Source organism: Sinocyclocheilus rhinocerous, unplaced genomic scaffold (assembly GCF_001515625.1).
Source record: "Sinocyclocheilus rhinocerous isolate Xijiao unplaced genomic scaffold, SAMN03320098_v1.1 scaffold352, whole genome shotgun sequence".
Lineage (NCBI taxonomy): Eukaryota > Metazoa > Chordata > Actinopteri > Cypriniformes > Cyprinidae > Sinocyclocheilus > Sinocyclocheilus rhinocerous.
Window position 1 is genome coordinate 2,032,500 of NW_015642448.1, and position 18,429 is coordinate 2,050,928.

Below are 18,429 nucleotides of genomic sequence, written 5' to 3' on the forward strand. Positions count from 1 at the left end.
ACCGTACAACACAAAAATCAAAAGATCAGATGTAGAATACATATACATCATTTATCAGTCTTGTAAGCGAACTGACAAAAAAAAAAAGCAAAATTGTTAAACACCATTTTTTCAGTGTAAGACAAATAAAAATATTAACGTATTCACACCAGGGTTCTTTTAGTATCATTGAGATACTATAGCATTTACTATTTTTATGTTTTGTTTCCACTTTAATTTTAGTTAAAGTTTTAGTAATTTTGTTGTGCATTTTTGTCATTCGTTTTTTATATGTCTGTGTAGTTTTCATAAATTTTGATTTCAGTTTTATACATCAAGATGAACTAAATGAAAATGAGAAATGTTGCTTTGGCAACAAGCTGAAATAAAATAAGTTTTACGTTTTTTTAATATTTTGTTTTGTTTTATTTCAGTTTATTTGGCAAGACTTTACACATATGGTCCCATTAGTTAACATTAGTTAATGAATTAACATTAACAATGAGCAAGACATTTGTTACTGTATTTATTAATCTTTGATAAGTTACTAAAAAGACAACTGTTTTTTTTGTTTTTGTTTGTTTGTGTTAGCTCAGGTCCATTAAATAATATTAAAAGACACAACTTTTGACTTTTACAATGCATATAGTAAATGTTTAAATTAACATTAACTAAGATTAATAAATGCTTTAGAAGTGTTTTTCATTGTTAGTTCATGTTAACTAATGTTATAAACAGTTACCGTTTATTTTGATTTCAAGTAACAAAAAATGTTTTATGGTTTTAGTTTTAGTGAACCAATAACCCCGCTGCACACTAATATAATGTCTTTGGGTCTTTATTTTTATGCCTGTCCAGGCATAAAATGCAACTTTTTACTACTTACCACAGGCCGTGTAAAAGATATGACACCTCAAGTTTACCCAGGTTATTTAACAACAAAGAGGCTTATCCATGAGTACATCTACATTATTTGCAAAAACAAATTCCAGCATTTAATTTATTAACTTTTTTCCTTGTTAAATGGTTATCTTGCCAACAAACGTGCACTTAACCAAGGCATGCTCTGGAAAATAAACAAATTTTTAATGTAAACTTGAGCTTCCTCAGATGAAATGGATCCAGTCTAAAGTGATTACAAATGAGTGCACTTTTGCTGTCAGTCCAAGGTCAAATCTTTGAATACTTCAAAGGTTCTTTTATTTTTGAAGTGTTGAGGCACCATATAACTGAATCTTTGAGTTTGTCTTGTTCCTCATGTGAATCAAAGGCAGATGAAAGCCTTTAACTTGTTTTAATTTAAGGGGTAATTTTGCTAATCAAAAAGTCCTGCACAGAAAAAAAGAGACCTTAAACATCATTTATTGTTGAGACTGACATTGTTGTCTCATATGTTTCCCAGAGATCCCAGTTCTTAAAGGGGTCATAGGATGTTGCTAAAAAGAACAGTATTTGGTGTATTTGGTGTAATGAAATGTGTTTATGTGGTTTAAGGTTCAAAAAACACATTATTTTCCACATACTGTACATACTGTACATTATTCATACCTTTCTGAAACGTCGATTTTTACAAAGCTCATCGGTCTGAAAAGCGAGGTGTGAGACTTTAGTCTTTGCAACTTTACAGATCTTCTTTATGCACCAAGAGCTTGTAACACTCCAAAGAGAAAGGAAAAATTGAAATCGCATCATTTGACCCCTTTAAAGTGTAAATAATAGTAATTTCATATTTTATGTTCATATGACCTAATCAAAACCCATTTGACAGATTAACCTTTCTGTTGTATCATGAAGACTTCAAACGTGATTTAAAGCAAATATTAGGTCTACATATAATAAAATATAGCCTACTGAAATACACTCTCTCAGAAAAACAGGTGTGAATACTTGACAGAAAAAATTTAAAGTGTGTAAAGTGCATCAAAAATCCTATAAAAACGAGTAAAATTCACTTTAGTGAAAGCTAAATAATTTTAAGAAGATAAAAATTAGATTAACAAAAGGTTAATTAAGCTAGTTCACAAAAAGTTCAACAAGTTGCCTCACAGTCGGCTAATTAGGCTACACCTAAAGGATTTTTTTTCACCAATCTTCCAGCAAAGGTAATAAAACCTTTCTGTGACTATAATATAAACGAAATGACAATCTCTGCTATTAACTTCAAAATTATTACTACACATGCACATTTCAGCGTATGAATCATCCAAAAAGTGTCGCTCCTCCTTAACGATTCAGTGCGGAGAGGAGCAGGGGAGGTCGCCGTGATTTTGCCAAGTAAGACATGTTCATGGATCAACATCTTTTGTTGATCCTGGATCAACATTACTGTCCAAAAATATAGACTAAACCCAATCCCTACCCCTAAACCTAAACCTACCCATAATTTATTCCTAAAATCAGTGTGAAATGATAGCTCATTTACAAGGGTGTAGAAGCACCTAACCCTGATCGTAAGCCTAAAACAGATATTTTCTGAAAGGTCATCCCTCAATTCTGATTGGTTAATTGGAATGTTGTTCCAGGATCAACAAGGATGTTGATCCAGGAACATGTTGTACTTGGTGAAATCACGGTCACCGAGCAGGGGAGTGGAACGGACGTTCACGAATCGGTTGCTTCGAACGAGTCTTTTAAATGAACGAATCCTTCCATTTCATTTCGATGCAACTCATATTAGGCCTATAGTTGGCTGAAGTTCCACGTTTATAAGAAGAATTACAAATATGTAAAAAATGACCATACACCGCTCACAATAGCGTAAGGACGTTACTGAAACTCCTAATTTATTTGTTTTTCAATAGCTTGACATTGACAACAAGTTATGCCCAGCAGCTGACAAGTGGAGAAAAATTCATTTCTGCTTAGCTGTAAATTGTGGGAAAAGGCTTATTTTCCCCACTATTTCTGGAGTCCCCTCTAGATTTGTAAAACACAAATTAAAATAAAGCATAATAATAATAATAATAAAAAGATAACTTGACTTTTAAAGGGGTCATATGATGCAATTTCATTTTTTCCTTTCTCTTCAAATGACTCGTCCTTCGGCAGAGCGATAACCTACAGAAAGAGTCACTGAGTGAATCGTTTAAACTAACTGATTCAAAAGAACCGAGTCACTTTGTTGAATCAAAATCCCAACCACCAGAATGGAGAGGGTCAGGAAGATCGGTGGGTGGGGTGAACCCTTTGTGGAAAAAAAAATTAAGGAATCACGTGTTCCCAGATCAAAGGAGATCCGCTTTGTACAGAGAGCTGCGAGCAGCAGCCAGCGAGGCATAAGCGAGCGCGCGTTAGTCCGGGCAGCAATGGTGAAATAAGCCACGACATTCTTTTCAAGGACAAACTTTTATTTTTAATTATCGCTATTCTCACATCGTACCATCCATCGCGGTTTGTTTTGTCCTTTTTTGTTGTTGTTTGTATTTGTGGAAGGACGCTCTCGCCTCTCAAATTTGATTCTGAATCAACACTTTTCGGAAGACCCTTGGAAATTATGTTCCGATCGGCGCTGATCCAACCGGCAAGATGATGATTTTACCGAGGAGTGGGTTCGGTCGTTGTGCTGATTCGGTGGTCTTGGTGTTGTTTTGGGTCTTGGGAAGCGTCCTAGCCAAGGATACTGCCTTTGTGGAAGTTGTGCTTTTTGAGTCGAGCCCAAATGGTGATTATACCACTTACACGACAGGTCTGCAAGGGCGCTTCTCCAGAGCCGGAGCCACTATCAGCGCAGAGGGCGATATCGTGCAAGTACGTTTCCGTCTCAATCGGTGCACTTGCATGGGGATTTTACGCTCTAACCGCGTGTCTAACAACTTCATTTCTGTGCGGTGCATTGGCTCTCCGCAACTTTGTTTTACTCTTTCTTTTCAGGGGGTGTGGGTTTGCACTTCACTACGTGAGGATGATGGTACAAGCCTAGCGAACTTTGCGGTCGCAAAATGGCCTCTTGTCTTGCAAAACATGCAAACGTACTTGCAGAAAAGTTACTTTGATGCATAACTTGCTTGAATGGTGTTGTTGCTGCAGAAACAGACTAGGAACGTGCAGAAACAAACACGGCGTAAACTTTGTTGCGCAGATGACACATGTCAAAGGTTATCAATTTTAATAACAACTGCATTTCCTAGATCTTTTGCAGCGTTACAATGCCAAGTGTCAGTGTTGCCTCGTAGTAACGGGATTCTCACAATCAATGAAAATCTGGAAAGGTCAAAGAATTACAAATGCAGGATTTCCAGGCCTGGCAAAGTCATGGGAATTCATAACATTTTTAAAAAGTCATGCTAAATTTAACATTGAATGTTTTTATTTTCTGCTTATGATCATGTCTAAAAAATATGCTTGTGTGCCTTTTTAAAATGTATCTATATAAATAAAAAATGTATCCAGTAATCACATGACTGGAGAGGTCAGAATGATCCAGCACTCTCCTATAACTTTGATTAATTTCCATAGTAAATATAATTATTCTAGTGGTGTGAAACGTATCAAGTAAACATTAATGAGGTGTGAGAATCCTGTGGAAATCAGTGCATGCCTTGAAAAGTCCTTCAAGATGACCTGAGGTTACTCTTAAATAATAATATTAATAATAATTCTAATGGTATGGTTTAAATATATCCATGACACCTGTCATATAAGTGTCCTTTGTTTAAAGTTCATTGAAGGCTGTGAGAAATCTTCTCCATAATGTGGTCCGCATTCCCACTCTGCTTAAATAGTATTTCCACAGGGACTTGTGCAATTTGATAAATTGTTTATGAACCATCACACCTATGTGTGATTTATTCTTCTTATTGCACACACACGGTTTTGCAATGCTTCTAAAGAGCGCCCATTTTCATGATTTGTTGAAAGTTTGTAATTCTTCCCCTCCTCTTGTAAAAACAGAACAGGCATCAAAGAGCGAGACGTTATTGAATGCCATGCCAAGAGGAATAATCTGTCCTTTAAACACTTGCTTAGAGTTAACACTGTTGGCTGAAGTGCACTGTGGGAAGTTATGGTGACCGTGTCTGTAATGTGAACACTGTGAAAGTGCATGCAAAAGGGATGCAATGATGCAGATCAAAGCGAATGCCTGATGCATGCATGCAAATGCTCATAAATGCTTTTTGATGAATGCAAAAATGTATTTTGAGTGAAACATAACCCAAAAGTATATACTTTAGCTGCGTATGCATCCAGTAGTCCATTTTTCAAAAGCTTCTACTATTGCTATGTTTTTCTTATACATTCCTCCCTGTGGTTTTTGTGTAGAAAAATTAAAAGTACAGGCTTTTTTACATCCAGGTCTGCTGTGTCCATCCCACATCATTTGCTAGTATGTGTTTACAGTTGTGTACTTAGTAATGTTAGAACGTTCCCATGTATAGGATTAGTGAGTATCACATTCTTCAAAATGGCAAGTGGTTATCATCATTTTTCAGTGATGGCAGAGGAGATTGCTTTCCCTGTAGTGGGGTGAAATGAGAGATTTAGTGGTTTAGATATTTAGACTGGCCATACATTCATTTAGCACGGGCCATTTGGCTCTATCTTTAAACCCTGCTGAGATGACGGACCTCAGCTTGACGTTGAGAAGGCTTTGAGGTTTGCCATAGTTTCAGACGTAGTTTAGCTTTTGTCGCAAAGGCCAAGTTAGAGTTCCTGTTGGGCTCATGTTCATGATACGTTGTAATCATTGTGTGCACGATGTTTTAGATCTTTTGCTTCACTGTTTGTTCTCTCTCATTTTCTGAACTGCTTTGCGATGTGTCTTTCACAATTTTCTTCTCAGCAATGTCATTATTCCATGTCAGCAATGTCTTTGAATGGTGTTGAGATGTGAGTTTTGTTGTGAAGCTGGTTGAATAAGAACCATATTTGTGAGATTTGACTCCAATGTTTGTTTGACTTCTGAACGGAGTAAGTAATTGGTTTGACAAAAGAGTTGTGTAATTCTTGTTCTGCGTTCTTGTACAAACATTTTCTTGTGCCTATTTGTCCAAATTGCTTTTAAACATGGTAAACGTTTTCCTGCAAACCACAGATGCTGTTTGCAGTTTCCATTTAGGTCATGGTTTGTATTTGAACCTCTAGGATTGGTGTAATGACGGTTTCATTATAAAGAAGCTTTGTTGTTCGGCGTTGAGAATCCAATTAAGTTAATAAGTGAGGGCTTCGTACTGTAGGATGTAGCGAAATATCAAGCACTTTTGGAAAACTAGCCCTGGTACATCCTTGTCAGTTTTCCCTTGAGTGAAAAGGAGAGCCTGGAGTGCCATAAGGGCCAAAGCAAACAAATTAACTCAATTTGCTACATACTCTACCTTTATGGGGCAGGAAGCAAAGTGACTTTTCTTGGCTAATACACAAAACCAATGTTCCCCTTGGCTAGAACCTCTATTGCCTCAATTTTGTCTTCTCATAGCATGAAAATCAGTGTCTTTTTAAATAATTCTTACATACTGTAGTTGTGGTTTCTCTCTTGGAAAGGTCTTGCTGATTGTGTTTTGAATATAGTGTTCCGTTCCTACTGCCAGTTCCGTGGCCTTTTCTCCAGTAGAGACTAACTAGCTGTTGGTTTTTAAAAACGTTTATCATCGAAGTTGAAGTGCTTGGAGTGTTTTGGATTTACTTTTTTCAAAGACTGAAAGGTTACAGTATTTAACCTGAAATGACGCTTCATGTTTGGACTGCGATGAATTTTGGCAGCGGTGGTTATCGTAAGTCCAATATACTGATGCCTAATTTACATTTTTTTTTATTGGCTGAAATATTGTTTTTGTAAAATGCAATATCTTGTGATAGCAGGTTGTGTCATAGTTTAGGCCGGATCATCATGCGTGCAACATTGCACATTCAAACAATAAAGGTCCGCTGAATGTTTTGATAGTGTTGTCCTTTATACTCTTGAGTTTTTGTAGTCTAGTGTAGTGACTCCCAACCCAGGGGTACTTGAATTTTTTTTTTTTTAATACCTTGATTTTTACTTTGTTAAACAGAAATTACAACTTAAAAATCTTCTAAGGATGTCAGCAGGGTGTTTTTTTTTTTCCGTTCCATTTTTAATAAGTGCATGTTTTATAAAATGTTGTGCATGCTGATGGGACACTGTAGACTGGAGTAATGGTTGCTGAAAATTCAGCTTTGCCATAATAAGAATACATTTATAATATATTATAAAACATATAAGCAGTTATTTTTAATTGTAATAATATTTCACAGTATTACAGTTTTACTGTAATGCATTAAAATCTTAACGACCCCAACATTTTGATCATAGGTGTAATAGTATAAAATGACAAAGAAGATAAAGAAAAGAAAATATAAAAAAAAGAAATATTGAGTGCTATTTTGACTTGAGCCTTATTTATGGTGCTAAAACTAAACAAAAAAAAAAAAGCACTGAATTAGTCATAATATATAACTGGTTGCGGTTGTGATTGTCATAAGTTGCACCTGTCTTTCATTTTTCAAGAAGATTATGACACTCACACCTAGGGGTGTGCGATATATATCGTCTGCGATAATATCGTAATTGTTGTTTTAACCAACTGTTCTCTGCTTGACATCAGACTAGTTTAGGTTTATCTCTCATCTACCATCATAACTAAGAGCATGATTGTGTGTAGTTCATGACCGTTACTGCTGAAAGTCCCTTATATAAACAGAAGTGAAATGAAATGGTCTGTGAACGCTGGCAGTGCAGGTGATGACATGTTGTCATGGTGGCATTAGAATGATGCCATCTCCACATTCTCTCAGGCAGAACTGTAGTGTCATATCCACACATGACCGACCTAAAATACCTTGATGGATGACTCTCCTTATCACCTCCTGCAGCAGAACTAGCGCTTCAGTCTGGTGGGTTTAGACACTGTTCTCATTAAGAACTGGATGTGGGAAAGTAAGATGGTGCTTCCTCCTTTAACCGTGTTCTCACCTGTCTATCGCGGCTGGTAACAGTGGGAGTGAAATAGAAATGCATTGGAATTGGAAAATTACTCGCTTCTTGCTCAGTGTTTGTTTTTGTGTGGATTGTTTTTGGTTGGGATGTGAGTCTTTGCTCTTCGGTTTCTGTAGTGTCTTGCTTTTTATTGTTGTACTGCAATGCTTTCAAATGCTTGGCACATTTGATTTCGATTTTTAGGATTCCAAGGGACATGATACTGAACCATGGAAGTGACCATATGAAAGTAATGGCTTCAATCCACAAAGTCAACTTCCTCCCCTTAAGGTCCTGAGAACAGAGAGATGGGTGATTGGTTCTGATCCACTCATCACTTTTCGTGCAGTAACACAACATTTATTATTATTATTATTATTATTATTATTACAGCCCCAGTGAGTTTTTCTGGTTTTCTCAAAGAGATGGTTCACCTGTAATTGACAATTCTGTGATTATTTATTCATCGTCATGCTGTTTCCAATCCATATTACTTTATTCCATCTGTGTAACGCATAAGTAGATTTTCTGAAGAACTATTCTGGTCACTCTTTTCTAATGTAGATGCATTTAAATGCAAACTGAGCCTTTGAAACTTTAAAAATGTCATAAAATTGGTCCATACGACTTGTCTGTGTTATAATCCAAAATTTCTGAAGTCATTTGAAATTTGTTGCTGATCACTGAAATCTTCACATCCGCTTCAGTAGCCTACTCTTTTGCATATTCATAAGTTTGCGTGAGCAGTGATGTTCGATTCATGAAGGAATCATTCTTTTCAAGTTAATTGATTCACAAAACTGGTTTAAATGACTTGTTCATGAATCAGACTGGTATGAGTCTCGAGTTCAACTCAATGATCACAGATATTAATGGGATAGTTCAACCAAAAAAGACAGTTCAGTCATTGTTTATTCATGTTGTTCCAAACCTGTATGACTTTCTGCTGTGGAACAAAAACTCAGAAATTTTGAAAATCACTGTCGTCGAATGTTGATTTGGACCGCAAAGTTTTTTTTAAATATCACTGTGTTTTATGAAGAAGAAAGAAAGTCATACAGGTTTGGAGTGACATCAGGGTGAGCAAACAATATTAAAATGTTTATTTTTCAGTGAACTATCCCTTTAAATGGTAAAAATGGTAAAAACCTGCTAAATGGTAAGATTGTCAATGAATAACAACTACTACCACTATTCCTTTAATAGACCATGATGAGACTTTACTTGTTTGCTATGTTGAGAATTTGAATTTAAACTGCAATTTAGGACTATTATTATTATTTTTTTCATTTTTTCATTTTATCTTACAAAATGTGTTAAAGTCAGCCCACGATTTGTTGCGTGATTGATACAGTGTCTTTCCTCAAAGCTCACTGTAGTTGTGCGCTTAAATTAGGACCATAATGAGAGCTTGGTTTGGCCTAAAGAGTCTGCATGCTTTTCCCACAGACTGAAACCATGGGAGTCCAGAACGGCCCTCCACGAGACAGTGGGTACCCAAAAACACTGGCCCCTCCCTGTCCACAGCAACAGTAGCAATATTCAACAACCGAGGGTTTAAAAGGTTAAAAGTGCTGCACGACTACTTTTCCATTTATTGGTTTTGTGGTGGCAAGCTGTATTTTAAGACCTATCTACTCAAACCACTAACCCGTCGGCCTTTCATAGCCTTGCCAAAGTAATTTGAGGCTGTTTTTTTTTCTCCCTCTGTCGGAGTAGAAAAGATTAATCCGTTTTTGTCTACTTCTTTCTTCTTTTACCACTGTCTGCCTCACTCTGAAGGAAAAAAAAGGATATTTTGTTTGTTTTATTAAGGGGCAAATAGTTTAGGAAGAATAGAAAATTCAGACCACTTGCTCTAGTTTTCTCGGCGCACAAAAGAAAGGTCTATGTATGGATTTTTTTATTGTGTTTTCTGTGAAGAGACTTTACTATTCTTGATTCCTGCAAAGGCACAAGCGATCGCTCTGCTCTCTCCTTGAACCCTCTATTGATTTGCCCATCAAAGCTCATTCACAAAGACTGGATGTTCACTTGAGAGGCAAGTGCCGTCCTGATGGTGACTGACAACGCAGATTGATTAGCTTATCACAGCTCATCATTCCAGTTGCTATGGTTACGCCTTCAGAAACTCAGTTCCGAGAGTTGAAATGTGGGGCTTTTTGGAGGACACACTCGGAGTCCAATAAATAAGCTATTATTGACACAATCGTATGGCTGATGTGCTTATATTCACTTAATTTAGACTCTCCTTCTCCAAAAGCAGCGGTGGGGGCAGAGGGTTATGATATGACAATGCTCTGGGCACACACAGAGGCTCAGGCATGCTTTGTTGTCATTTAGGAATGTGCTGACGAATGGCTGAAGTCCAAAAAGCAGACCCATTGTTTCTTTCAATCTCTGGTTTTCGGTCTTTCCCTCATTCAGTGTCTCTCTGTCTGTCGTGTCCTTGTACTTCTCGCCGTCTGTCACGCCGTTAGACACTCTGTCATGTTCTGACTCTGTATGGTACTCGCATTCTTTTCTTCTTTTGTCTTTTTCTGTTTTTGCCCTTCTGCTTAACCAGTTAGTGTAGACTTGAAGGCTTTCCTCAGTACTTGCTCATATGTTTCCTTTTCCTCTTAGCTCTCTAGGGACTCGCTCTCCCATTATGTAAACGAGGGGTCTCAGAAAAGGGTTCAAGTTATTGTCAAGTCTTAAGGCCATTGCACACTGAGTCCGAAATTTTCGCACGTTAAAAAATAAATACGACCTCATGTTATGTCAATTACGTTTACACACTGCCTCAGAAATTTTCGTCCGTCATAAAAAAATTCGGATCGGGTTCGATTTTTTTCTGTTTTTCACATCCGTAGCAAGCATTTTGAGAGGTGTTTTGACAGTTCAGAGCCACCGTACAAGCGAACGCCAAAATCCAGAATGGCGATTGTCAAGTTCATCCACTTCGTCTCGTAGCACAAAGCACCGTAAGGATCCTTGCACACTCAGTTCACAGAAATTGGTGGTCTTCTTTTTAATATGTGGCTCTAGTATCGCTAGCAAAGCATCAAACGGAGCCACTGACATCCTGAAGTAAACTTTGAATCGCCCGTGATAATCCCTCTGCTACTTAATAAGGAGGGGGAACTCTCCTTTCTCTCTATATCTCAGGATTGGATGGACCCAATATTTCCTCTCTTTTTCTCTTTTTAAGAAGCGAGAGGACAACAAAATAATATGTGGCTCTAGTATCGCTAGCAAAGCATCAAACGGAGCCACTGACATCCTGAAGTAAACTTTGAATGGCCCGTGATAATCCATCCCTCTGCTACTTAATAAGGAGGGGGAACTCTCCTTTCTCTCTATATCTCAGGATTGGATGGACCCAATATTTCCTCTCTTTTTCTCTTTTTAAGAAGCGAGAAGACAAAATCATCCTCACTGCTTGAAGACTCCATTTAGTGCTGTTTTGTGAATTTTTTCGCAACGGATTAATTAATATGCGTCTGACTCATTGTGCAAGGTTTCTGTGCGTGACAAATTTTTAGGATAACGAATACGAAAAAACGCATCCGAAAATTTCGGACTCTGTGTGCAGAGACCTTTAGACTTAGAATCTCGAAACATGTCTTTGAGGGTCAGATTTAATTTCATACTTCATTAATCCACAATATGACTTAAACCCTGCAACTTAAAACTGGATTCAAAAACAAAATTTACCGACCCTATACTTTTAATCAGTATTTACAATTTGATACCAAAATCTTTTCTTTTGTGTTTTCTGGTTTCCAGTTTTGCAGTCAGTTGGCAGTCATTGGGCGATAGCAGGAATGTCATTGGCCTCATGCACAACAGTATATAACAGTATATAAATATTTATATCTATTAGGGCTGCACGATTAATCGCATGCGATATTTAACGCGCATCTTATCAGTAAAGCCGGTTCTGTAATCAGCGGTAAATCTCCATCACCTGCATGCTTTCACATTGAGCAGCATTAACTACACAGAGCCGTTGTTCACTGATGAGCTGCGCAAAAAATCGCGCGAATATGAACGTGGTTTTACAACCCAGTGCTGGGTAAAATATGGACAAACCCAGCAATTGGGTTGTTTTGACCATATTTTACCCAGCACTGGGTTGTATTTAACCCAGCATTTTTTAGAGTGTAGATATCTATATACTCTCTATATCTTACAGTTTTATCTTTTATTGATGTGTAGCACATTTAGAAAAGTTGTCATCCTTATTACCATATGTGTTGCTAATTGCTATTTGATTGATCTCGCTGGTAGATTCAGGTTGAAGCAATAGTCTTAAGACTATTATTATGTTGCGTTATCATCCTGTTCAAACAAACAAGTAACTACAACAAAAACCAAGCTTCACGAATACTTACCAAGTCATGAAATCCTCGAGTTTTAAGACCACATCTCTGCTTATCATTTATGCTACCTTCTTCTTGAGTTCAAGAACACTGGGTTCAAAGTATACTGCAATACACCCCAGCAGAGAATTACACAAGATGAAAGATTTCCACAGGAATATTACACCAAACGCTTATTTGTTTTTGCCACTTTCAGTACGGTTCTTAAAATTAACATTCATCATCATATCCTTATTTCCTTATCATATGCTAATTTCTTAGTTTTGTAAATAATTCACTAACATATTTGTATGTTGAGAATCTAAAGAAAAACCCAACTGGTAGTTAAATTTTGTGTTGTAACCCAGTTACCTTATGAAGGCACTTGTTTGTGTCTCTGTTATATTAAGAAAGTCCTCCTCTCTCTGTGATGGATCATCGTTTTCGTTTTCTCCTTTGTTCACTCCACATGGCTTCTGTATAATTGCTCCCCTGTTGTTTTCCATGGTCACCAGGTGTTCATTTTGTCATAGATGAATGAACACACACCTCTCATCCAAGGCGTTGATTCTCTGTGGCTTCCAAAATAGACTACAGTGCCTCACAACTGTCTCTTGGCTCCCTTTTAATGAGATATTCACCGTCCCTTCGGTATAGCGGCTCCCAGCTTTGAAAGATTAGGCTGTCTGGTCCAAGCAGCAGAGTTGTCTCTTTGTTTAATGTTCTCAACTGGTCTGTACTGTATAAAGGAGATTTATCTCTACTTGTCCAGAATTCCCCCTAAGGAATGTTTTTTTAGGTGAGAGACCTAAATTTGCCACTTTGCTTACTTTGGATATACTTTTCTCAGGTTCACATAGTGGTAGACTAGCCTGTTTTGTTTATAAATATTTAAAATTAAAGTTTTAAATATTTTTTATATATCTTATAAACAATATATTCTTTGTCATATTTCTAATATAAATATTGTTACATTTCTTTGTTTTTCTATATTATTTAAATTAATACATTTTACTTTTAAATATATTAAAATAGAATATTTATAATGTAATAATATTGTACAATATGTATTGTTTTTATTTCCATTTTTTAAATGAGTAAAAATGAACTTAATTTTTAATATGAAATTTTGAATATTTTATATAATATTTATATTATATATTTATATTTATTTTTACTAATTTATTTATAAAATTTAACATTTTAATATTATTCTTAGTTTAAAATATATAAAAAAATCACAAATTAATAGTATAAAAGTATAATATTTAAAATAAAAAAAATATTGTATTTTTTTAAATTAGTAAAAATATAAACTTTTTTCATTCTAAGTATTATGATATTCTAAATATTTAACATTTATAATATAATGTTTGAAATACATTTCTTTTTCTATTTAAATTGTTAAAAATATTTTCTTTATTTTGAATAATTATTTGAAATATTATGACAATATAAATATTTATATCTTTATATTTGGAATATTATTATATTATGGAATATTATAATATATAGTATATTTTTTTCTAGTTGTCATTAATATACTAGTTATATTCCCATACATATTAAAACAGACAAGTCTGTAGCTTTAATGTTGTATGTTATTAAAACTGTTTGAAATACATTTCTTTTTCTATTTAAATTGTTAAAAATATTTTCTTTATTTTGAATAATTATTTGAAATATTATGACAATATAAATATTTATATCTTTATATTTGGAATATTATTATATTATGGAATATTATAATATATAGTATATTTTTTTCTAGTTGTCATTAATATACTAGTTATATTCCCATACATATTAAAACAGACAAGTCTGTAGCTTTAATGTTGTATGTTATTAAAACCAGGAAAGTAAAAAAAAAAAAAACGTTTTAGTTGTGCTACCCACAGGCAGTTCCAAGTTAAGTTGAGATGACTTTCAACACCTTGTCTATTTATGTGGTATGTATTTTTCACACGCATGCAGAGGTTTTCTCTGGATTTACTGCCTGCGCAGAGGCCCTTCCCTCTCCTTTTACCTCATTACACATAACCAGTCAGACCTGAGAGAGAGAGGTGGCTTTGGAATCTGGTTCTGGGTTGAGCACAAATGTGCCGCCTGAGCTGATAGGATCGGCCGGGCTGGGAGGCCACTGAGCACGCTCAGATCAAAGGCCCCCAGCGGGCTCTTCAAAGAGCTGGCTGAGCAATGCCTGACTGATAAAGCTGCACCACAAATGGCTTGTGATGTAATCACAGGCCTGCAGCGAAATCCACCCCTGCACAAATAAAGGTGGAGGTGTTCGTTGGACAAGACGGGTAAAGAATAAATGCTTGAAGTCTAATTTTGGGCATCAGGACATTTGAGGTTTTCATTTTATGATATAAACCCAAAATATGATTAGGACCTGATTTTCTTCCTGTGTTGTTTTTGCTATCGCTGTGTCTCATTTTGTCTGCACACATACACACGCAAAGCACAGATCACATGCTGGAATTTGATGAAAGTTTCAAACAGACTGAAGAAACTTGAGTGTGGGGTTTTTATCAGATTCGGTTAATCCATTGGGCGTTCCTAAAGTACACAACAGGTGGAATGGAGTTGACTCTGTGCTTTGTAAAGTTTATACAGGAACAGCATTGTGTGTGTGTGTGTGTGTTCATATACGTGCGTGCGTGCTCTTTGAAGTATGCGCAAGGAAAACGGTGGCGCTCCAACAGACGGGCCAGATCATTTTGCAGATAATTTATTGACAGCAGCTCCTGTGACTACAAACAGACCATCACAAGAATGGGTCTCTCTGCACTAGTAGTAGTAAGTGTAAAATGCAAACTTGCGTCATCTTAATAAAAGGAGTTTCTAACATATGCACTAAATCGATTTTTGTTTATATATAGTATATATTATTATTATTATTATAATAGTACATATATTATATATAGTGTATATATATAAGTATATATATTTATGTAAGTGTGTGTGTGTGTGTGTGTATACAGTATGTGTGTGTATATATATTGTAAACTTGCATATATACATACACTATCATTCAAAAGATATGCTTTGCTTAGCAAAACTGCATTTATTTGATCAAAAATACAGTAAAAACTGTTATATTGTGAAGTATTATTACAATTAAAAATAACTGTTTTCTATTTTATATATTGTATTGTAATTTATTCCTGTGATGGCAAAGCTGAATTTTCAGCATCAGTACTCCACTCTCCAGTGTCACATGATCCTTCAGAAATCATTCTAATATATTTAGTGCTCAAATTTTTTTTTTTATTATTATCAATGTCACTGTGAAATAAAAATGGACAAAGCTTTTTTTCAGGCTTCTTTGAAAAGAAAGTGCAAAAATACAGCATTTATTTAAAATATATTTTTTGTAACAAATGTCTTACTGTCACTTTTGGTCAATTGAATGCACTTTTTTCATAATAAAATTAGAATTTTAAAAATGTTGTACTGTAGTTTATATTTTTTTTCAGGTACTAAGACAAAGTAGATTTAGAAATATTTTGTGTTAACCATCCATTTTGTGGTTATTATATTGGTCAGAATTTCAATATTTATGCATTGAAACTTCATATGATTTGATATTGTTCACAGAAATTAAAATATTTTTGGAATCAGATGCTGGCTGTGAAAATGGACATTTCTTGTGGGGCCTCACTTTGAATTAGCTTGACTTGCTTGGCCAAACGAACGCTATGAATTAGTTTTCGTGAACGCACAATTGTACACTTTAGTGTTCCAATTGCTGGATGGTGATTTTTGACTTTTAGCTGATTACATGTTTGATTTCTGTGGTCTTGAAAGTGCTAGTAAGTTTAAATGACTGAGTCATAGTAGAGCACCCTTTTTAATAGAGGTTTTAAGTTGATTTCATGAAAATGGATTATGGTGGAATTAGGATGGCTACATGTGCGTGGGTCAAACAGGGTTATTCAGAAACCTTCAAACACAATCATTCAGTGTGTAGCTGCTATGAATGGAGCCAGCGTTTCACCCCAAAGGGGCTTACAGGACTCTGAATGCTTTAGAGATCTGCTGTTTGTTGATACAACAGTTTCTAAAGGTTATAAAAATCCCTCTCTCACCGTTTCCTTTGGTGCACTTGTCTGAGTGTATGTATTTAACACTCTTTACAGCTTATTTTGGCAGGATTTGAACCCCTATGTTTTATTTATTTACTGTTCTAGGCTCCATACGGGTGGTGGGATTTCGGGAGGATCTTAGGTACACGTTTATTCTCTTGATAGACCTCAAGATCCTGGTGATCCAGACCACACATGAGGCATCAATATTCAGTGGAATAATATGAGATGATGATTCAGTCAGATCAGAAACAAAGCATTGACCTGGAGAGGGTTTACTCTTGGTAGGGCGGAATTAGATTTGGTATTCGAGTGATTAGGTTTGATTTCGTGCATTTCGTGCCTATATTTATTTTATTTTCAGAAGTTGTTCAAAGTCACCATGAAACTTTTATGGAATATTGCAGTGTTTATTATAGGGCTGCACGATAAATCGCATGCGATATTTAATGCGCATCTGGTCAGTAAAGCCGCTTCTGTAATCAGCGGTAAATCTCCATCACGTGCGTGCTTTCACATTGAGCAGCATTAACTACACAGAGCCGTTGTTCACAGGCAAGCTGCGCAACACCACGTTCATAATCGTGCGATTTTTTGCGCAGCTTGTTCGCATGCGATTTATCGTGCAGCCCTAGTTTTTTATAATAAGCTTTAATCAAAAACATTAACTTCCTCTCGCAACAGCATTTCTTCTCTGATGATGTGCAATTGGCAAACAACTACAATCCAACGATCCAATCAATTCCCGATGGACAAAATCAAGTCCCATCCTATTTTTTTTCCTCATTTGAGAAGCCTTTCCTCTGATATGTTAAGTCATGAGAAGAAAAGATGAACACAATTTTTGTTTCATATTGACTTTAAGCATTAGTGACATGCTTCTTGTTGCTCCAGATGTTCACTCTATATGTTTGAAACGTTAGTCAGTGTTTCTTTTTTGTGTGTGTATGTCAGTTATTCCATTATATCATTCATATATTTGTCTGTCCATCTGTCTCCACTTTAAATAATTGTTAAACATTTGCACAGTATTTTCCCTTGTGCTTTATGTATCTTTATGCTGCTTTTCTTGCCAGTTGTTTTCACCCAGTATGATTGTGTAAAGGCCCGACTCGTTCAGAATGAACACACAAGCATGTTTCTATTATTTGCATGGTTATTTTGCTGCTTTAATGTTGCCATTGGGATATTTAACACTAGTGTCTAGTACGTCTCTTGTCTAACTCTGGTATGGTAGACGTTGACCTCCGAGTTACAGAAGTCTGAACATGAATCCATATTTTAGACTATTAGAGGGTAGAAGTTTGTACTGACCCAGTTACACCACCAAAGTGAATCTTTCTACTTAATTCATGATTTTAATGCAGAATCAGGTTACTTCTGTGTCCTTTTAGATTTAGCTTGAAAAGCTGAACTGCTGTGGATGTTGGGGAGGAACTCTCTGGAGCGACATTGAAGCTGGCTTTTTACCATATGTTAGCTTGTTAATCTTGATGTTTTAATGCTTGGGGGAATATTTGGCTGGTTTGAGGTAGTAGATAAAGCTGTTGGTACCTGGGTGCTGGTTCAAATCCCACAAACCAGTAATATTTTTACCATTGTACCCATGAGCTCCATAGTGAAACATGTACATGATATTTTCCTAAAACTGGCTATATTTAAAGTTTTGATTAAATGGAAGAAAGAGTAACAGAATATTAAAACATTTTTGTTGATTGAAAAAAAGCTTAAATGAAATAATACTATTAGATGGAAAACTTAAAGTAAATAAAAATTAGAAATGTTGCGTGTCAGTTATCTGAAATAAATTAAAACATTAAAATTCCCCCCTCCCCCTAAAAATAAAATAAAATAAACCTAAATAGTAATGTGGAAAAAAAAAACTAAATATGAAACTATATTCAAATTAAAACAGAAAATATAAATAATAATAATATTAATTATAATTATATGAAATTAAACCTAATTCAAAATATGAATGATAACTATGAGTATACAAATAATACTGAAATAACACTGATTGTGACGTACATCAGTGAGGCGGTCTAAAAAAAAAAAAATCCACAATAAGATCTATAACAAA

General features: G+C 35.5%; 1 protein-coding gene across 1 annotated transcript in view; it reads left to right on the forward strand.

The window, feature by feature from the left end:
- Nucleotides 1-3,198: 3,198 nt before the first annotated feature.
- Nucleotides 3,199-18,429, forward strand: part of znrf3 (zinc and ring finger 3) — a 74,445-nt gene continuing 59,214 nt past the window's right edge. The window contains exon 1 of the mRNA XM_016572827.1: nucleotides 3,199-3,726. Within this exon, the coding sequence (XP_016428313.1) occupies nucleotides 3,505-3,726 (222 nt within the window). The 5' untranslated portion in view covers nucleotides 3,199-3,504. The remainder of the gene's footprint in view (nucleotides 3,727-18,429) is intronic.